The 22506-nt window shown below is 41.0% G+C and overlaps 1 protein-coding gene across 2 annotated transcripts in view; it reads left to right on the forward strand.

Annotated features, from left to right (window-relative positions):
• Nucleotides 1–19449, forward strand: part of nek7 (NIMA-related kinase 7) — a 58227-nt gene extending 38778 nt beyond the window's left edge. Inside the window, exons 8-11 of one of the 2 annotated variants that reach the window (XR_011584365.1) lie at nt 5834–5928; nt 13880–13993; nt 16649–18157; nt 18216–19449. Coding sequence is in view for 1 of the 2 variants with exons in the window: in XM_070832490.1 (XP_070688591.1) it covers nt 5834–5928; nt 13880–13993; nt 16649–16759 (320 nt within the window). In the remaining variant the exon portion in view is untranslated. Of the gene's footprint in view, nt 1–5833; nt 5929–13879; nt 13994–16648 lie in introns of both variants that reach the window. The other variant, XM_070832490.1, reaches the window with a different exon arrangement.
• The last annotated feature ends 3057 nt before the right edge of the window (nt 19450–22506 follow it).

A 22506-nucleotide genomic window follows, 5' to 3' on the forward strand; every position in this document is an offset into this window, starting at 1 on the left:
AGTGTTTAATGCTGCAAAGTTAAGAAAGAGACAAGGCATGATGGTTATAGTTAGGACCTGAAAATGATTCCATAAAAACATTAAAACTTCCTCAGAAAGAATCAGATCTATGGTATCAGACAATAATATGTTGTGCACGTTGTGCAGGAGGGATTTTACGATCTGATATTGGAGTGATTTACTGTTAAGGACATTAAAATAAGACATTGTTCATTCTTTAATCCACCAACATGTCTTGAGAAATGAGGACAGGGCGGCCTAAAGATTGTCCTTAGTAAGAACATTAATGAAAAATGCCACCAGGCAAACAGGATTTTCTATATTTACGTGTTCTCTTCAATCATTGATTGCTTTGTAAGTCAACAAAGACGTGCTTCAGGATAGTTGACTGTCGAGAAATCTTGCCCAAGGTACACAGAGACAACACAACATCCAGTGTTTTGTGAGAATTATGCAGTGGTCAGTTATTCCACCAATTTTTGTTTTGGTTAAACTTCTTACGCAACGGCAAATTCAGAAGCCAGCAGTGGTGGGTTGGTGTATGCTTGTAAAATAATTTGGATTTTATATCCGGTGTCTGATTTTTATAACTCAATAAAGACTCCACAAACAGGCACAAATTTACATCATTATCTTTTAATACACGTTTGTCCTGACTGTTTGGTATTTTGTGTTAATATTGTTGAAAATTTCACTAGTGATGTACTTAAGCACATTATTACACATTAACATGTGGCACACATTGTATTGGAAATGCTCACATTGGTTTGACTCGGGCCTATTGAGATATGTGAAAATGCTCCAACATCCGCTCGGCAATTTCAGCTGCTTCAAGATGGAAAATGTAGAACAATGTATTCCACAGACAAATATAAATGCTGTCATTCGCACTGTCTCACTTTCCTGTGTCAAACTGGTATTACCACAAACAGTGTGCTATTCTCAGCCATTGTGCAGCAGCAGCCCAGCCTTTGAGAAAGTGTGAATCACATGATCAACTCAACAGAATCAACTAAGCAGCCTTCAGTGCCAGCAGAGTCGAGTGAAAGGGTCCGTGGTTGCTCATTAAATGTTGAGTCCACAGCACCCTCTTTAGGCTGACAGGGGATAGGCAGCCCCAAGAGCACAGGGGTCAACTGGAATACTCTCATCATTAATCTGAAGCAGTCAGTTTGTTAATCGCCAGAAAACTACAGAAACCGGAGTAATGTTTTTTCTCATGCATTATTTACATAGATACATTTGATATGGAACAGTTACATTGGCCCTGAGATTACAACTACTGTCGTGAAGTATGATTATAAGATTTTTACTGATAGATTTGATATGTAGTTGTGTGACCACAGCACTTTTTATCTATTTAGGAATGTTTCAACAAAATGAGGACGTAGAATGTGTTCATTGGATGATATTGTACAGTGAAAGCAGTGATGTCCCTAGGTCAGCATGACGTATTGACACAAAGGACTCAGAGTGCGTCATCCTTCCTTCCTCTGTCCCTGGCTTTCCCCTTGACATTTCTTGCAGTTTGTTTCAAACAGCAGATCTCCTCTCTGTCCTCCTCTGTCACCTATCCTTCTCTCACTGCTGTTTCTCTATCTTACTTGTGCTCACTTCTCCTTCCCCCTGTGTCTCCCTCTGGTGCCTTGACTTTTAGTGAGAGAAAGAGAGACGAAGGTTGGGGTGAGACAGAGAGAGCGAGAGAGGTAGTGAGGAAACTAGAGTGGAGAATGGAAGATGCTGCACGGAGTGAGAGAGAGAGAGAGGGGAGAAAGCAATGTGTCAGAAAAAGAAAGGAGCATAAGAAGTAGAAGAACGGGTGACAAAGAAACAGAAAAAGAAAGGTAGAATGTGCCTGGTGCGAGTGAAGAGAATGTGACAGTGACAAGGAAAAAAAGAGGAGAAAAAAAGAAAGTAGAGAGAAGGAAAAAAGTCAGTAGGAGCGGGACAAAGAAAGAGAGAATATGACAACGTGACAGAAAAAACGAAGCAAAAAATGAAAGTGTGAGAAAGGGATGGAAAGAAAGAATGTGAGGAAGAGGTGTGTGTGTGTGTGTGTGTGTGTGTGTGTGTGTGTGTGTGTGTGTGTGTGTGTGTGTGTGTGTGTGTGTGTGTGTGTGTGTGTGTGTGTGTGTGTGTGTGTGTGTGTGTGTGCGCGCTAAATCGCGTGCCAGCATGGGTCTGTAATGAGCCCAGCCACCCAGCTGAACAGTAGAGCAGGGTGGTGGAGATGAGATGGAGGTCCAGGCATACAGCCTGTCAGCTCCCAGGCTTTCAACTCAGCCGTTCAGCAGCCTGCAGTCACACACACACACACACACACACACACACACACACACAGTTTTTTTGTCTCTCACACACTTGCATAGACTGAGAGACACACAGACTCTTTGTCTCCTATACAGATGTATGTATGCACAGGGACGCATGTGGATATCCATATGTGGCTGAATCATGCACATTCACATAGATTTGCAGCATACATGCACACCAATAGACACACACTCAGTGATGCATATGTATCTACACATTCTGGGATGAAAATACACACAAGCATGTGAAAGACACCAACTGCACACTTTCTGCTTTGAGGATGGGTACGCAGGGTTATAGCAAGAGTTGGATTAAAGAGGAAAAAGAACAATAGATGGGTAGTAACTGGAAAGCTGATACAATCATTACAGGAATGAGAGACTAGCCAATTGGCAATAATAAGTAGTATAATACACCTGCAATTAACACCTGTAATGAAAGAGGTGTTAATGATGAGTACCATTGGAAAGAGAGGAAAGACGAGAGGCGGAGGGAGAACAAGATGGAAGGAGAGCAACCTTAGGGAGGCTGATAATGGAAATAATTGTGGCGATTTCATCGTGTATATAAGACTTAGTTATCTTATAAAGGTCAGTTAGGGAGCCGTGAAACAGAGAGGGGTAGGCAGAGAGCCAAATAGGGGGGCGAGGGCTCAGCAGGACATATAGAAAACCAAGAAAAACTTAAATGGCAATATAAGGGAATGCAGGGGATACCTGCTGACTGTGATATTACGTCGATTCTGGCTGTCCTACTCCCAACAACTTAACATTTTATTTGTTAAAGCACTCCTGCCCTGTGGCTGAATGAGAAATCCAATCATAGCTTTTGAGATTCAAGCTTGAGATTCTTGCTTACTGATAAAAATACAGAAATTTAAAACTGGTAATGGAGCACAGTTTAGAGAAGGTTAATACCATTAATGGCAACTGAATATGAAAAGCTTCACTATGTTTAAATGGTTTTGTAAAAGCGTTACATTTCAGGAAGTCTGTGCAATGAAATCAATGAGTGTATTTAAAAGAACACTAGTAATGATTCGTTTAACAGTACATTCAGCAGAGGGTTAGACGTGTGGGCTTTATACTAGATGGCATCTCACCTCCTATGCAACAATGATTAGCCTGTTTCACAGAGAATACAGTGTTGTCATAGCCATTCACAATAATGGAAATCAATCCCAACATGACTTTCAATTTATTTGCATGAATAAGTAATGCGCCCTTAATTTAGCATGCTGAAGGAGCCTGAGCCCAGCGCTACTGCCTTTTTTTTTTAATGCAACTATTAGCATAAGAGAGGCTGATTCTTTTTAATCAACTAATAATGAATGTTAGGGGAGCTTGTTCAGACCGCACCATGAGACCTCACAGCTCTCACACACATGTATGCGCACACACACACACACACACACACACACACACACACACTCGCACGTAAACCACGATACCAACCTGATGACCAATTAAAACAGCTATTCCAAGTCCCCTGTTTATTCCTCCACTTGCTCTCTCGTTCTTCTTCTCTGCCTGTGCAGATGCTGATTATTTTTGGAATGACAGGTAACACTTCATTATTCAAAACCCCGCATTCAAGATAAAAGTGTGTTTTCTCAACCCAATTAGATCTGCACCAAAATTAAAAGTGCTAGCTTTCATTTCAGTTCCCATAGACTTCAAATGTAATAGCTCCCTCTGTAATAGTTTTATTAATTGCAATTACATTAGTTGAGTTTCCTCCGACCTGTTAATGTGCAGAATGACTCTGGAGAGTTTGTGTGTGTGTGTGTGTGTGTGTGCACATGTGAGTACAGCTGGTGAGAGTGCAGTTATGGCTTTTTCCTACCATTTTCCTGCAAGCTGACTTTTCTCCTGAGTTCTTTCCACTTGAGAACTGTTCTCACTTACCCAGCTCACTCTGACTGTTTGTGCCTATTGTAAACTCAACAACTACCAGTTACCCTCTATAAAAACTCTTCGTCGTTGCTCTGTCTGCCTATTTCCCAGCACACATTTTGTTCGAAGGCTAGAGGCAAGACTGTTTTGGGTCTGGGTTATTTAAAAAACACTTTTTTTTCCCTCCACGATTTTACTTAATGTAAAGAAATGAAAACGTTCACTCAGTATTTAAATTAAATTAAATTTTTTTGATGCATTTGGCTGAGGTGTTTATCCAAAGCAACGAACGAGTGACACACAACAGCTTTTTCAGTTGAACTTTTATTCAATTCCACCATTTATACCACAAAGTTATTTCGTAAATGTGTACACGCTCAGTTCTAGAGGAAGGAAGCAAAATGAGCTGGTGTCACATTTGATTGGACAGAAAAGCTGAGAACCCCTCCATGGTGTGCTGCTGTACAACATTGGGTGCACTGCATTTCAAACAAATAGAAAAAAGTAAAAAATATCTCATATTGTGATTAGACTTGGAATTCAATTAAATAGTTGAAACTTTAATAGTCATCTAAATCAAATATTTCAGCATAACAGATTTTCAGGTTAACAATCAGTGTGGATCCCAAGAAAAATGCGAGAAGATTTTCCACAGTGTATCCTACACACAGTCATGTTCAGCAATGCTACTGATGGATGTTGTACATTAACTCAGCACAGGCTGTGTAGCTGCCGTCTTCTTATTTCAGTAAGAAATTCACATGTTTGTTTGAGAGGATGTGGAACGAGCAGTCTGAGGGCTGCTCAGCGCAGGTTAGAGGGTTGGTAAAATTTCCATTCTTTAACCATATGTGATTAATATAAAACGTCTGCTGGATGTGCTTGATAGACTTTTACATGGGAAATCGCTGCAAACAGAAAGCAAATTAAAAAAGGAGCCAGTCAGACTCAGCTAAGAAAGCACCAAATATCTAAAGCTTCCTGTAATGTGTTATGGATGTAATGTTGAGCTGTGGTTCATCTTTGTGTCCAGTTGGGTGAAGGTCTGATTCTCTGGAGCTCTGCCAGTCACCATGGCAGTTTGGGATTCTTGAGTTTCCAAACCAGAACCAGAAACGGGCCAACTTTTAAGGCTCCAACCACTGCTCCCCGGGCGTATTCTCTGACTACTGTTTCAGATCATTACCGAGCCCCAGTAATCAAAACTGAGTTATGTATATTTTGTGTGCGAGTATGTCTGCTGTACATATGTATGCAGCTTTGCGGTACTTTTACAATTGCATGCACTGTATGGGTGTGCATGATGATATCTAACCTTATTAATATCATCTTACTTGAGTTTACTTGGAATTAACAGAGGCAATGCACTTTAAAGTCTCCCTCTAGTTCTCCCTTTTTATCCCATCCTCTGAATATGTCACAGTTTAAGATTACACCTGCATTCCTCACCTGCCTTCCTATACTGCGTGAGCTGTGTCAGTGATATTGATGAACTGGGGGAGGAATGGGTTTGCAATGCAAAATATTAAAGCTCACTCTCCCTTTGTCCCGTTCTCCTTTTCCACCTCTGTCTATCTCTTTCTGTCCTTTTTCTCTCCCTCCCCCTCTCTCCCCCTGTGTTCCAGTGGGTACTCCTTACTACATGTCACCTGAGAGGATACATGAAAACGGATACAACTTCAAATCTGACATCTGGTCGCTAGGATGCCTGCTCTACGAGGTAAACTATGGGAATATGTGCACACACTGTCACCTTGCAGTCGACTGTAGGAGTGACGTGAGAACGCATTGTCTCAGACACACACACACACACACACACACACAAACACAAACAAACACACCATCCTCAATCCTGCATATAATGGAGTACTATGAGAAAATATATAAAAATCTATACACCACCTGCACTTCTCCACATGGTTATACTGTATTTACATTCACCTTCACTACAAATTATATTATGCACAATAACAATACACACTTTTATAATATATTCGAATAGTATTTTCTCTACCTGTTATCCCTCTTGCTCCTGACTTCTTTCTCTGTGGCCTAGCTGAGCCGAGGCCTGAAGTCTCTTTGAATTAAAGTTCTTTAGCTGGGGAACCTGCTAAACGTTGAAAAGCCGGGGAGTGAAGGGAACTGACATGGCCATGTGTTTTAGATAAGGCCGCCCAGTGACACTGACTAGTTTGATTAGTCAGGAACAAAACACCACAGGGCTCTGTTGCAGACCACACTGAGTGGAAACAAGCCCGGGAGGAGGGAACAAAGAGGAAAGAGAGAGGAGCAGAACGATGATAGACATGGATGATAGCAGTCAGTCTGATGTTTCACCTTGCCAACCTTCACATGCACTGAATACACACAGACACACACACACACACACACACACACACACACACATATTTTGAGACCAAGGAAACACCCACATTTTTCTCCCCTCCTCTTGCCTAACTCCCCTGAGCTGCTGATCACTTGGGCTGCATTTCATCGCACCAGTGACTACACCTTCTCTACTGCGCCTCAGGCATAGAGATGGAGAAAGCTTGAGGAAGAAGTTTTAGCTCGGCTTGCAGGTCATGGTTGCCCAGAGACCACAGTCCTTCATGCTAATTAGTTCCCCACAATACACTGCAGCAATGTGCAGCCGAAAGTGTTGATTCCTGTATGTCACTTTCTGTTTTTGCACTTTTCGTGTGTGTGGTGTGTGTGTGATTTTTACATGAAGGATGCTACCTTTGCTGGTAATAAAAACTATATTACTCTAGTTTATATAACACCTGTTGCATTGTTTCTCCAGGTATCATGACAACCACGGCAACCACGCCAACATTGCACAGTTTTGTTTAATTTATCTAATTTTTAGGGTGACTTTGGTTTTAGGGTTAGGGTGTTTAGTTTAAAATGATTGTATCATCAATTTATACATTTAATTTATTTTATCAATTTAATTTATTTTTAAGATTTTTTTGATGAGGGATTTTTGCCTTTTGACAGCGTTAGTAGAGATACAGACAGGAAATGTGAGGAAAGAGGATTGTGACATAGAGCCCACTTGACACCCAGGACACTGTTTTTAAACTTTTATACAATCTCTACATGCTTTTTTTAAAAACACTCCTCAAAAAATCATCAAATGTTTGGCTTGGTTTAGTTGTAGTTGAAGATTCTGTCCAGATGTAACTTGAGTTTTGATTTTTTTTTTTTTTCAATATTTCATTGAGGATGGTGTTCATTTTGCGATTGTCGTAGTGCTGCATGTGCAGCCTGGGCATCGATTGTTTCACAGTTTCAGATGGGACATGGCCCACTGATCTTTTATGACTTTCACCCTTAGGACAATTGCTAGGGGTCACAGTCTGGCCACTAAACACTGAGAAAGCAAGATGGAGAGCAGAGATGGGGAAGGGGAGAGCAAGAAAGCAAAAGTGAAAAGATAGAGGGAGACTTGTTGCTCCCAGAAGAGGCCAGGAAGCAGGGAATAAAGATGAAAGGTGAAAAAGTTTAGAAAACTACAGGATATAGGAATAATATAGGAAGCTATAGAAGAGGAAGAGAATATGCGGTAGAAGTCTTCGGAGAGAATGAAAAGACCGAGGAGATAGAAGGTTAGAGAGAGAAAGAGCAGAGTGGAAGAGGTGGAAGGGGAAAATAACAAATAGGGAGAGGAGGGTTATAGATTGCTGGAGAGAAGAGAAAGATGGGGGGTGTTCATTCAAAGAGAAAGTACTGTAGGAACAAGAGCAGAGACAGAACTCCAGCCATCATGTCAAGGTGAAACCATGCAAGGAGCCTGTGGAGATAAAGATTTTACAACCTTATTGTTACCAGAGCAGTGCTCACCATGCCATGCATATTCTCTTTGAAGAGCAGACCCTTGCTTTCCACTCCTCTTGGTAAGAGGGCTCCACAGTGCATTCGGTGTCAGGAAACTTACCTCTTTCTCTCAGAAACTCCTCCATTCCTCTTTGCTCTATACTCCTCCCCTCTGCTAGTTCCCCTCCGTATGCCTCCCTTTTCCTCACTTAACCTTCAGGCATAAGGAATTCACATAAAAATCCACGCCTGATCCCTTTGGTACTCATTGATTTCACTCTGAACATACAGTAGGCGCTGAGATTTGTGCTGGTGTATGTTTTTGTGTGTGTGTCCATCAATGATTGTGTGTGTGTGTGTGTGTGTCTGTATCCCAGGGAGTTTGGTTCCTTATGTGTGAAACGGCTCCATTTGAGAGAGCCTGCCTTTTTTATTTCTCTGCCTGGGGGTTGCGTTAGGGTCCGAAGGGTCCGTCCATCAATACCTGGTCATTGTATCTGCGTCTATCTTTATCTCCCATTCTGTTTGATCCCTTTCTCCTCGTGTCCAACCTCATTACATCACCTGACCCTGCCCTGTGCCCCTCACCCAAACCCCCTGTGCTGTGGTAAACAGAGATGCTGCGGTTGTCTCCCAGGGTGACCAGGATTGTAAGGAGGGGGTTTGGTCACACACCCGTCGATGAGATTGCGGCCTCCTAGTGCGCTCTCGTCCTACTCTCAGTCCAAACCACGTCGTATTTGCGTTAGTAACTCTCAAAGAGATGCAGTTTACGCACACTGTAGGTCTCCAGCTTGTAGGGATTTTTGTGGTTGCTGTGTTTTGTATAAAGGTTAGCAGAGGGGGAGAATATCTTGAAAAGCTTTACTGGAATGTGTCTCCTTCCTGTAGGAGCTCAGCCATCCATACCTCTGACTGTGCCCATGTCTCATGCCTCCCGCCTTATTTCTCTCCCTCCCCTCTTGTTTTGCTGTTGGTTTTATGAGGCCCAAAAATGCTGGGCTCTCAGCAGCTGGCGTTTGCATGTGATGATTTGGCCCTGTGGCTAGCTCTCTATATGCTTTTGAAAAAGGGACTGGGGTTTTTGCAAACAAAGCCTGCTGTTTGTGGATTAGCCTTGGTATCTTTTTCTCATACAGTATTTCATACAGTATGTGCAGTATATGTTCCTTCTACATGTGTCAGTAGCAGGCTGTGCCAAATCTAGCATGTTATCTAACCTGTTTGTGTACAAAATATGAGGTATTTTACTCTTTCTTTATACATTTGTTAATCCATGACTCCTCTTATTCATGCTTCTGTCTCTGTTATACATTTGAAAACAGTTTTGCCTTTATGAACCCACTGCATGGCTATGTTATGAAACTCTAGTTGATAGGCTATTTAAAGAAACATTTTGACATTTTTGGAAATTGTTTTTTATTTTTCCTGCTGGGAGTTAGACAAGAAGACTGAGACCACTCTCATATCTGTCCATTAAATATGGAGATAAAAAGTCCCTGTAAAACCACAAACCAGTTTTTATTGTGAATGAGTGAACGAGATGCAACATGAAAGTAGTGAGATTTTTTTTTATACCTTTGGACAGAACCAGCTATTTGCTAGCTATTTACTGTTATTGTGCTAATACACTGCTGGCGGTAGTCATGATATGATATTGACCTTCTCATCTCCCTCTCAGCATGAAAACAAATAAGTGATATCTGAAAATACCAAACTGCCCCTTTAAATTCCACAATTCAAACACCAACACTTAGTTTAGCTTCAGTAAGATGGGGATATAAGAGCACATCCTTTATCAGTTTTCCTCAAAAGTTCAACCCACTGGAACACTTGACACTTTTAGTTCATCTGTCCATTCTTCATGTTTTTATCTTTCTTCCTTCTTCCCTTTTTAGTGTGTTGAAGTAGAGCAGTGATGACTCCACTGGGTGTAGGTATATTTTTAATGACTGTCCCTACACTGTGACTTATTGCATTGATTAATATATCATCATAAAACCACATGAAGGACCAATGAGCACATAAAAAAGTCATGTCTTCCTCACTTCTGCTGTGTGTGTGTGTCTGTGTGTGTGTGTGTGTGTGTGTGTGTGTGTGTGTGTACATGAGAGAGAGAAAGAGAGAGAGACAGAAAGATGGAGTGAAAGAGTATATACGAAATATGAACCTCCTTGCTTGTGTGTGTTAACACTTGTGTATTTTGAAGTCGCATGCACCTATAATTATATGTGTTTTTATAAATGAGTGAGTGACGACTTTTGAGAAGGCCTTCGGTCCCAAGCTGTAAGGGCTCAGGGGATAAGGAGGGTTGGAGGGAGAAGACTTCAGCCTCTCGCAGCTCCTTTTAATTGGCGTACAGGGAGGGAATCTGGAGAGAGAGAGCGGGATCAGTGTTAATTAAGCTGGAAGGCCCCATCCAGACCTTTTCCACGGACAGGGATGCTGGCTTTACATGCCTGCGCTGGGGAGAGCACAGCCTGGCCAGCTGAAGAAGAGCCGAGGAACAAAGGAGGAAGTGTGTGTTTGTGCTTTTGCGTGCGTGTGTGCGCGCGCGTGTGTGTGTGTGTTTTCTGCCACCAGCGGCTCACACCCCTTAGACAGACAGCAGGCATGCGTGTGCATTGTATGTCTCTCGAATATCAATGAACCATACACACACACACACACACGTATACACACTCACAGTCATACTCACACACCAGGGCCTCAGAGGTCAGAGAGTGAGTCAATCATCTAACCCATTGCGACGACATAGTCTGAAAAAAGGAGTGTGTGTGTGTGTGTGTGTGTGTGTGTGTGTGTGTGTGTGTGTGTGTGTGTGTGTGTGTGTGTGTGTGTGTGTGTGTGTGTGTGTGTGTGTGTGTGTGTGTGTGTGTGTGTGTGTGTGTGTGTGTGTGTGTGTGTGTGTGTGTGTGTGTGTGTGTGTGTGTGTGCGCGCTGAGAGCAGGGGGCCGGCAGCTGTCAGGGGCTAGGAGCAGCAGGCACTAATGAAGCAGATGAATAGTGCAAAAACTCCCAAATACAAACAGGACAGTTGACATTTTTCATCTGTCAAAAGCAGAAGATGCATGAAAATACGATGGGGTCTTGTTTAACCCTTTGCCTCCTGGCTCCTGGAGCTGGCTGATTTTCCTCTCTTTCTCTGTCTGTTTCTGTCACACTTTTTTTTTCCCTTTCACTTACTGTGAAATCTATAGTTTTGGGAAGCACATCTATCACTTACACACAAAACTACATATGTCCACACCACCTACCTGTACAGCACTAAAAGGTGTGTATATATTTAAAGCAGTTAAGAGTGTTTTTCCCACATGGCCCTGTCCAAGCCATTGAAGTTAACTTTTACTGCAAGTAGTCAGCAGTTTTTGTGCAAACGCGGGCACTCCAGACCACCTCATTTCGTTTTGAAAGAAAGCCAGCTGAGTCCTCCTGGCACTGCCCTCTAGTTTATTCACATTTTAAGAGCACTCACTTTGTTTGTTGGTAACTAAATGATTAGTTTCTGAAATGAAAGTGCAAGATGTCTGTTGACCTTTGTGGTAAATGTCCCATGATGAAATCGGATGTTTTCTGATCTTACTGGACTAATGATCTGTTTGTAGGCTGCAGAGATTGGGAAATCAGCTGGTGATTTAATTGCTGAATGTTTAGACAAAGTTCAAATTCTAATGTAATTATGTTGTAATTTTTGCAGCAATTGTTGTCTTCAGTTTATGAAGGGCAATCATGAACTGTAACATAATGGACTGATAATTTGAATGTGATCTCACCTCTCTGGCCTTCCCACTGTACATCGTATTAATGTAATAATGACTTTTGAAACTACGTAATGTAAAGTATGTGTGTCTTGATGTACATTTTAGTGATAAATACTGAACCAGTGGGAAAAGTCCTGTAGTCAGTCAGTAGTCAGTGATGAACTGGTGGAATTTGACAATTTCAGAAGATTTTTTTTGTTTTTTCAAACTCATAGAATACTTAAACAATTTATAAGGGGCACGGCGTTGTTAGAGTTGTGTAAAAATTTAACTAAATGACACCGTTTTGTACTGTATCCACTAGAAATGTTTTACTTACAGCCCTAGTAAGGAACAAGCATTATACATAACAAAATATTTTTTCCCACATCGCAGAACTTTTATGAATTTGGTCGCGCTCAGTGACGTGAGGGTCTTTACATGGACCGCTTCGCCTGGAGTTGGCTCTGAAAGACTTTAGCATTATCCCTCTGGAGAATCCATCTGTGTTGATTCTGAGTATGCGTTTTCAAGAATGTACCTTAGCTGTATGTGCATTTCTTATTGCATCTGCGTCTGTGTTTGTCTCTTAATCACTGCAGAAGCAAATCTGAATCTTAGGTTACAGATATGAGGCTTTGTTACTTATAGAAGAACATCATTGCTGACACACACAGGAATACGCATTTCCTCACACATCTCATTGCTGTCAGCCGCCTGCTGTGCCAGTCTCAGTAGTCATTGTTGGAGCAGAGGGAGAGAGGTGTCCAAGGAGAGAGGGAGAAATCCTCTTTACTTAGTGTTCACTTGTGCTTTTGTGAGAATCTAAAGTATTAATGTGAGTGTTTGATAAAGAGTGCAGATGAATGCGCGATGGTAAACCATGTCCAGAGGAGAGATGGCCCGCTGAGATTCTGCTGCTGTCATGTTGACTCCCCACTGGATGCTGTGACAGAGACTCTGTCAAAATCTGCCCGATAGGGAGCAAGAACTTTTCTGTCTCTGCGCCATCAATGTTTGACACGTTTCTCAGTGAAGACTGAAATGAAGAAGCCGCCCACAAGTTGGTGATGTGCTCGGCCCTTTTTTGGGAAATGTCAAAAGGTAACATTTGTGGCTGCGCGCAACAAAGTGAGACAGTTTCCACTTGGGTGTCGTTTTCTTTATCTTCTACTTGTTCCAATTCATCACCATTTGTCTGCTATCAGTTACCGATCACAATCAAATTGGAAAGGCCCCACAGTACTGAAACAAAGCTGCAGATAGAGCCTGTGCTATTCGGTGCAACACATAAACTTAGCACAGTATTTGTTTTAAAAGCATTGAATTGGAAAGAAAATTTAAAAAAAATTGAGTTTGCTTGTTATGCAAGTCTGCTGCAGGCTTCACCCTGAACATGCACATGTATAGGAAGTGAGTCAGTCACTAAGCCTGGCAAAAATGGCATGTTATATTTTCTATTCTTAGAAAGTCAGGAGGGATTCTTCACCTATTTCCACTGAGCAAAGGTCTCCTTATCCTTTCCACTCTTCCTTACCATTCCCACCTGCCTCTCCTCTGCTCTGCTTGCTTGCATTTGTTTTCCAGAGGATACCGTTTTTTTGCTGCTCCAGCAAACTGAAAAATTCTCCCCTCTCATATACCTGCACCCCTCTCCTCACGTACTCCTCTCCCTCCCTCTATATAGTGTATATTTTCTCTCATTCTCATCACTAAGTTACAGAAGCAGAGCAGCAGAAAGGGCCAGAAAGCTAGAGGAATACACATGAGCTAAGAGACGCTTTCATGGATTTTTTTTCTGTTTTGGTTCACTTGAATTTTAGACCACCACTCATCCACAACAAAAAAACATAAATAAGTGTGTACTGATTTGATATGTACACAAAACTTTAGACGTATCGACTTATTGTCTTGCTTTTATTTGTCTCTCCCACCTTTAATCAATAAGTCACACACCTCAGTAGCAGTAAACTGCAGGTTCTACCTTTAACATACTATATATTGTCTTCTGTGTAGCCCCTGCTGGTCAAGTTTTTATTTTGCTCTCTCACACTCTTTCCTCTTGTCTTCTCCCCCTTTCTCTCTACATTTCCTTGTGTCTTTATACTTCAGATGGCAGCCCTACAGAGTCCGTTCTATGGGGATAAGATGAACCTGTACTCCCTTTGTAAGAAGATAGAACAGTGTGACTACCCCCCTCTTCCGTCAGATCACTACTCAGAGGAGGTAAGTACTCTATCACTTGCCTTTTACTGCTATGATAAGAAGGTATGGAACTGCTCAGTGTTTTAAAAAGACTCACGATAGTCGCGACTCATGAACTTCTTAAAAGAAACTACAGAAAATCCCTAATATCTTTTAAGTGAACTACTGTTTTAAGCAGTGGTGGCTGGTTTCTCTTTCTCTGTGCCAGTTTGCTGATTTTTACTTGTGTTGACTATTAAAGTTAATTTTTTTTTATATGTAAGTGAAATCCACCCAACTGTCTGAGCTACAGTACAGTATGATTTTACCCCGTGATCAAAAGACCGGCTATGATTTTAACCGGTTGAAAATTAAAAGCACATATCAAAAGCATCTGGCTGCGCTACAAAGTGGGGCAAAACTAAATGGGCTGGAGTGTCATGTTTCCCTAACTAAATGTTAAATCATCTGCTGTAATTCTGCATGGACTTACCCGTGCACTAAAATGTAATGCAGTCAGGCTGCGGTTAAAGATCGCCTTATTGCTGATTGCCTGTGACGTGTGTATGAATGTGCATGGCTTTGTGTCTGCATGCCCTCTTTTAGTGGGTGGCATTTTTTTCAAAGATACCTGTCTTTTTCTCTTAAATATGTGAAGTGAAGTGTAGACATGTACCAAAAAAGGCACTGCAGGTATTAGATCCATCTAGCAATGACATTGTACCATTATTGCATTTGCTAGATAGTCATCAATTACTACAGAGTTTCCCTGCACAGCAGAAAGTCTGATTGTTTGATAAGTTCAAAGGCAAGAGACATTAGCTCATGTGTGATGTATTTTAAGGAACATGCAACTTGTTTAGTCTGTGAAATGTCAGAAAGTAGAGAAAAATGCCCAGTTTCTTGTTCCAGTTTCTAGAGCCTTTGAGGACATCCTCAAATATTTTTTTCCTCCAATTAACTGTCCAAAATCCCAAGATATTAAATGTACAGTCTGGAAAAAAAACAGCACAACCTTACATTTGAGAGCTGAAAGCAGATGTTTGACATTTTCTACTTTAACAAATAATCCATGATGAATCCGCAGTTAAACAACTATCAAAATCATTGACAATTAATTTTCTGTTAATCAACATATCAGTTAATGGACACATTTTTCCAGCTCTAAATGATAAACACTGTACGTCACAGCTAACCTTTCTGCAAATTATACTGCTGTTTTCAGAAATTTCAAATTATATCCAGTGTATGATGGCAAAACTGTAAAGCAGACATGTTATATACCAATGGAGCTAAAACCTGGAAACACACTGGTCGTTAAAGGAATTGTCAGTGTAACTCCACAGTGGTTCATTTTAGGTGGCCATCCTCCTTCACGTCTCTCTAGCCAAATAGTGAACTCTAACTAGGAGGTTTTTATCGAAGGCTACTGTGGTGTTTGCTTCATTAGGTTGATAAAGGCTAATTGCGAGCTGTCTCAAGCCTCTGTAGTGTCTATGTGTGTGTTTGTGTATGTGCAGGAGCAATCGTGCAAGTGTGTATTTTGTTACAAGAGCTCCCTCTCCATGCGCGCACACACACACACACACACATACCACACTGAGCTTCTGCGTTGCCCCACATGTCACCCCCATCCTGGAGAAAGGGAGACAAAGCGAAAGAGAGAGGGAATGATAGAGCGAGAGACAGGGCGATGGAGAGATGGAGATGAGGGGGGGTGCCTGCAGCGCCTGTCTGGATGTAAACAATGCTCCTGAAGGATCGGCAGCAAACTGTCAGCTGCTCATCTTTGTTGTGTCATTTAACCATCTCCGTCTATGCTCCCCCCCCACGCCTCCCTTCACTAACTCCTACTCCCCCCTCCCTCCACCTGACACCCCCCCACCACACACATACACTCCCCCCACCCCACTCACCATGCAAAGAAGCACATGAATATTTTACATATCTGCACCCCCCCCCCCTCCATCTCCATTCTGTGGGACTAATTCTCAGACTGTCTGAATTTGCATCTTTCTCTCACTTTCTCTCTCACACACACACACACACATACACGCACACATAAACACAGCGGCTGACGAGAACTCGTCCAAGCTGGTGCCACGCAACAGCGGCCAGGAAGTCGGCAGACTGTTACCATGACGACCTCGCGTAGATGTTTTTTTTTTTTTTTCTTCTTTCCTTTCCATCTAGTATTCTCTTCTTTTTTTTTTTCTTTTTTTTTAATGATGGCGGTGGCTGTTCCGCCTGCGAGCCTGTCTATCTATCTGCTCCAATCAGCCGCTTCGCTCGGCTTCAAGTGTAAGTGCTGTCTCCGGATGGCAATGGAGTGGCAGCAGTGTGTGTGTGTGTGTGTGTGTGTGTGTGTGTGTGTGTGTGTGTGTGCAGGCGGGTGGGTGGGCTCAGGTAAAGGTGGATCACCAGACCAGTAAGCGATTAGCGCTCTAACCCAGGTTTGCATCTTTGTCTCAACTCGATTACTTGTTGCCTTGTCATTTCAATCACGGTCATTTAGCTCATTTAGCTCATTTAGCTCATTTAGCTGATTTGGAGGGAATTAAAAGACGAGCAGGTCTCTGCTGGCAGGTGTTTGCTCATTTCTGGAGCTGCTCTTTTAAAATCCACAGTTCGGTTTCACTACTGTGTCATTGACTGTTTTATTTCTCTCTTCATCTCCCCACCTGTCCGTGTCACCAGCTGAGGAACTTGGTAGATATGTGCATCAACCCTGACCCGGAGAAGAGGCCGGACATCACCTACGTGTATGACATCGCCAAACACATGCAGAACCTGACACAGGGCAGCTAAGCCCAGAGTTGCACACACTAAAGCTCGCAGAACTCCTCCCCACTTCCCTCTTTGCTTTTCATGCCGGACTTGTACATGTCTATCAGCTTTTATACAATAACTAACTCCAGAGTTTAGCTCTTTGTGATAAGTAGTATGTTTAGCAGATTTGTATTTTCAAGGTGATGGTACGGTCTATAACATGACTGACACCCAAACCTTCTCTGCCCTAAAATAAAGATTATAGAGGTTATACTTTTTGTCAGATGGGCGTCCCATTCCTTAGACTTAAATAATCTTACAGCACTGACAATCAATGTAATTCAGTGATGTTGCTTTAAAACGCACTTTTTCTGTATTTTCATGTAGTGAAGTAAAAGCGGTTCTTCAGCAGCTGCTAAGAGCAGATACCATTCAAAGCAGATATACTGGAAAATGTTAAATGTAAAAAAAATGGCAAAGTTAGGTGTTCCCCATTACCTATCCTCAAAACAGTTAATCACAAATGAACTTGTGGGCTTTTTGTGTGTCCCAAGAGACCGATGGTCTGCAAATGGCACAAAAGTCCATGAAAACTTTGGGAAATAATGGTAAAATTGGAGTGAAGATGTTTTCACTCAGTTGCAGGAGTACTGAGAGATGTACTAGAGTGTTATTGATGGTTGAAGCGTTGTTGTGTTGCACTTGTTACCCTGGTACTGGAAGGATGGCAGGGTGATCATGTCTAATAAAGGTATTAGGAAAAGAAGGGCCATTTAGAGGGGGGACTAGAGACGTGCTGGGGGGAGAACATGGGCAAATGTCTCCACAACACTTTGAATGTAAGTCATTTTGACACCTATGTATTGTCTTTGAAAAATTCAGAATGTTTCTTTTTTGACAGCCTAGAAGGAGCGTTAGAAGCTGTAACAAAAGCAGTTTTACATCTGATGTTTACCTGAGACACTGACACCAAAACATTTCATTCCTGGTTCAACTTAAGCAAGGTACACTGCTATTACATACAGCGAGTTTCTTAGGGCTGGTAAAATCACAATGAAGACGTGAAATACAATCAAAGTCAAAACACATAGCTTTTCATCGTGGTTCAGTGGACGCATTTGACCCACCAGAAAGGCAGTCGATGTGGATGAAATTTTGCAAGTGTCAGTGTTGCTGTGTAAGTTTGCAGTGTAGTTGTCGTGTCAAGTAACTAATATGTTGGAAAAAATAGCGGATCCTTACCTGTGTAGCCGTCCACGTCTTTAACTACCTGACTTATGTCCTCAGTTGAGATACCAAAGGTAAAAGTCACACATAGAGATAAAAGTTTATATATATGGTAAAGTGTCTTGCATGAAAAGCACATGAAAGACTTACTGAACCAAGAAAAACAAGCACCAAAAGGGCTCATTTTGTTTTACTGTACATAGGGAAGAAGTTCCTAAAGTGTTAATCCTATAGGGGTTTAGTGGGTGTTTATTGGAGGAAACAGTAGCGTTTGTTATTACAGTTAATAGGTTTACACCAGTGGGTCACAAATGGCCAACACTGACTACCACTGGTTTACATAATGACAATAATATTATATGAAAGGCGTCATAAGTAAACAAGGCTTTATTTCATTATGACATTATCAAATAGCCTGCTAAGTGTTCATTGAAATTATTGTACATGTATGCCCGTGTTTCTCATGTTTTTTTAATTAACATTTTATAATGTGTCCTACACACAATCAGAGCTTATACGTGCAAGAAAAGTTCTAAGTTATTTTGTTTTGGTCAACGGAATATTGTGTGCTGATACTAGACTTGCAAATACAATGTTTGCAAATTATGTTTGCAATTGTTCACTTTGTCCTCATTGTTCCTTTATATTGCTGTTCTCTGCCGCTGCAGTAAAAAATAATTCCATTCAAGCAATTCTCTAAATTTTTCATCATCTTCTGTCTCTGTGCTCTCACACTGTGTCGCACCAAAACTTTTTAGTTTTGCTTTAAAGCACTTTTCGGATATTTCAGTCTTGATGCTACACAGAACTTCCTTAAGAAATCTGTGATATTTAACAGCAAAATATCAAAAATGCTGATTGCAGTGTTTGTATTGGCCTGGAGGATTCGTTTACATTGATGCCCTTTCGCTACACCAAAGCACCACAGCCAGCTGTGACGAAGACGGCCCACAAGGGATGTAATAGACATTGAATGGCTGTTATTTTATCACATGATGTCAGAAGACATTGCAATGTAATTTAATGCCTTGTTGTCTTTTAAAAGCAGATATGTTGCTTATATCCGTCCCGTTATTAAGAGCATAAACTATGTGATGCAAAGTCAAGCTGCATTGCCTTAGAATATATCTGTGCAGTAATGGTGATGTTTTCTGTTTATTAACACGCAGAATCCAGGTTTTTGTTCTGTTTCTTTATCCTCACTGGCGGGTTGTCTGTAACACACATCGCAAAGTCACTTTAAGGATTATGGCCATGTCTTGATGGGGAGTGTTTTTGTTTTTTTTCTCTGTATATAACATATGACAGTTCTCAGTTTACTTTTCCACAGGCCCTCTGAAGTAGGTATTGAAGAGTCCAAAGGTTTTCTCCAGAAAGTTAAATATTGGAATAAATATTTATTATTTTGGTAGTTTGGTTTTCTGAACATTTCATGTCAAATTTAAGACCCTCATCACAAATGCCTTGTATGTTAACTAACTGCAATAAAGCTTTCAAATTTCCTTTGGACATTAGTGAGTGCTTGGAGCTCTTAGCAGGTTTTAATGAGGCATCACTGTTTGAATGTTTAGACCATCACTAAGCAATGTTTAAACAGTGGAAACGTGGAAAACATAACAATAATCCTGTCTGATACAAAACATCAGAGGTTTTGTCTGGATTCCATTAGTTACATCCTGCAGTGACTTTTTTATTGGTCAAGAAGGTTGTGTGATATACAGTATTTTCCAGTGATAGATGAACGCATCGTTTGTGCTACGGGATACTAGTGGCTACGTAGAATTCACCAGGCCAACCAAGAAGAAGGCTGCATTTCTCATCTGCAAGCAGAGAAAACTACTACACATATGGTTGTCACATATTTATCGATTATTGGTAGAATATGTGATTCTGAAAAAATGAATGAATATTTCTTCAGATAATTAAAACTTTGGTCCCTCTGTCTGATGGTGAAGTGTCTGAAAAGCTGCCCATGTTATAGGGGTTAAGAAAGAAAATGAATGAATGGTATTTGGTATTTTTGATTATTGGTTATCCTACAGAGGCTAGTCTTATTGATATGAATCATTTAAAAAAAGCAAAAAAAAAAAGTTTCCTTATATTTAGGTTGGCTAGCTTGGCATGTGTACAACTGGTCAGGAAAATGCAAATGGACCATATGACATGATCATAAGAAAACAATAAAACACAGGCTAACTGTAAAAACCATCCTACACAGGCATGTTTTTATGCTTGATTTGAAAACGGAACTCTAAAAGTCTAAACTCTAAAACCTTAAATTTGATTACGTTTGGCTCGTCATCTCATCTCATTAAATTTCAACGAGAAAAAACAGTTCCACCTGCTGCAAAGTTCACATTAAAATAACAGAAAAAGTATGTCTCATCAAAGACAAAGTTATGAAAAGAAGACAACAAAAAGCCTGTTGGACCTCTGATCAGACTGGTGCCGGTTTAAAGGCCCACTACATACAGAACCAATTAATTGGACTAAATGATGATTTGGTGGCTGCTCCATGAGGCCTTTCTTCATCTTTATGGCAGCATTCAGACCGAGGTATTAACATAAACTACAGAAGCAACAAAACAGGAAATAGTGAGTGCAAATTCCTGTTGGGTACTCGTCAAACTCCAGTGTACTTCATAAGATATACCGCTGAAAGAGAATTTGTCCTAGTTGCTTTAAAACTACAGGTTGATATGATTTGCAGAAATACTGTTGTGCTCTGATACAGAATTCTTGATGGATGATTTTATAATGGATATAAGTATTACATTTAATAGGTGACGCAATGTCCTAACAGTGAAAGCATCCTTAATAATCCTTAAGACTGCTATATTCTAAGCAAGAAAGATAAACACTACTCTTGATTCAAACATCACATCTTCACTCACATCACTGTGTTAGAAAAGTGGTAAAAATGAGTTTTATAGATTGAAATATATATAGAATATTACCAATACACTATGCATCGGGTTGCTAAAAGTATTGAAGACATACATCATTTCATTGTTCACCTCCATCTTGATTAATCTGATTAATGAATTGAGTTTAGCTGTACTGTAAATTTAAACTCACTGTAAACAGCTGTAAAACCAACCAGACAGCCAATGACAGTATTGTCATTGTCTGTAGAATTATGGTCATAAAAGAAGAGTGTTAAAGTGGTTCATGTTCAAGATACAATGAATATAAATAGAGCAAAATGTATAGAAATGGCTGTTGTGTGGAGCTGTTTGTGGTAGTAATTAAAATAGCTCATACAGAAAGTGTCTTGGGGTTCCTCTCATACTGAAAGCACCTGGCAAAAACAGAAAACCTCACCCCTATGTGTCCACGTGTTCGCTAAACCAGGGAAGTCAAATGTGACCATTTTACAAAAGCAATAGCTCAATCCAGTCCAGTAACAATGCTCCTTAGCTGTGATATAATCACACCACATCACAGCCTGTCATGAGCTATTGCTTAACTATACACTTGGTTGTCAGTGTTTAATGTGTATCAGTAAAATAGTTTGATTATTTCACCAGACAAGTAAAAGTTAAGTTCTCCTGTCTGATGGTGAAAAGCTGCACGTTAAGCCCAGGTTATAGATGTTTAGAAAGCAAATGAATGAATAAATGAATAATAAACATTTTTTGAGTATCTATTATCCAGCAGAGGCCAGTCTTATACCATGTTACCTTTTTCAAATTCTATTATAATAATTAATAACACATCATATAAATATGATAACTATTCCTCAAAAGCATGCCCTAACAACAGCAGCTGTAGAAACACACATCTGCAAATGCTCACATTCTGCAAGTCTAAACACACCTTTATGGTCGAGGTTACAACTGAAAGTGAGAGACGCAGAATTTAAGGAAGAAAGGGATTGAGGAAGAGAGACGGGGCGACCAAACTCAACGGTGCAAAGTTGACAGGAGAGCTCAAAAGCCCCCAGACGCCTTTCCCTAAAAGAACTAATTAAAAAAATAACTAATTCTGTGAACATTTTGCTCGGTCTGCTTTCTCTCTTAAGAAGAGAGTTTCGTCTTGACCTGCTCCAAATGAAAAGTGTCATGAGATAATGTTTGTTATGAACTGGAGCTATGTGATTAAAATTGACTTGCTACATTTTCTTCTATGTATCCATCCATCCATTTTCAACCGCTTATCCGGGGTCGGATCGCGGGGGCAGCAGTTTTAGCAGAGATGCCCACACTTCCCTGGCCCCAGACACCTCCTCTAGCTCGTCCGGTGGGACCCCGAGGCGTTTCCAGGCCAGCCGAGAGACGTAGTCCCTCCAGCGTGTCCTGGGTCTTCCCTGGGGCCTCCCTCTTCTATGTAATATTATGGTAAAAAAATACCATCACATGCGTACTTGTGATACAAAAACATATTGTTTACTGTTTGTTTTAAAAGTACAATACAGTATATACACGATTAATTTTCACTGCGACAGGTATATGATGGCGTCCACAGCGGTACACTGCAGAAACAAGCCGGCCACAGAACTCTGAGTAGTGGACAGGAGCCGCTCGGGGCTCTGGGGAGATCATGAGACGAAGATAATG

This window comes from Pempheris klunzingeri, chromosome 6, assembly GCF_042242105.1.
Source record: "Pempheris klunzingeri isolate RE-2024b chromosome 6, fPemKlu1.hap1, whole genome shotgun sequence".
NCBI classification, from domain to species: Eukaryota; Metazoa; Chordata; class Actinopteri; order Acropomatiformes; family Pempheridae; genus Pempheris; species Pempheris klunzingeri.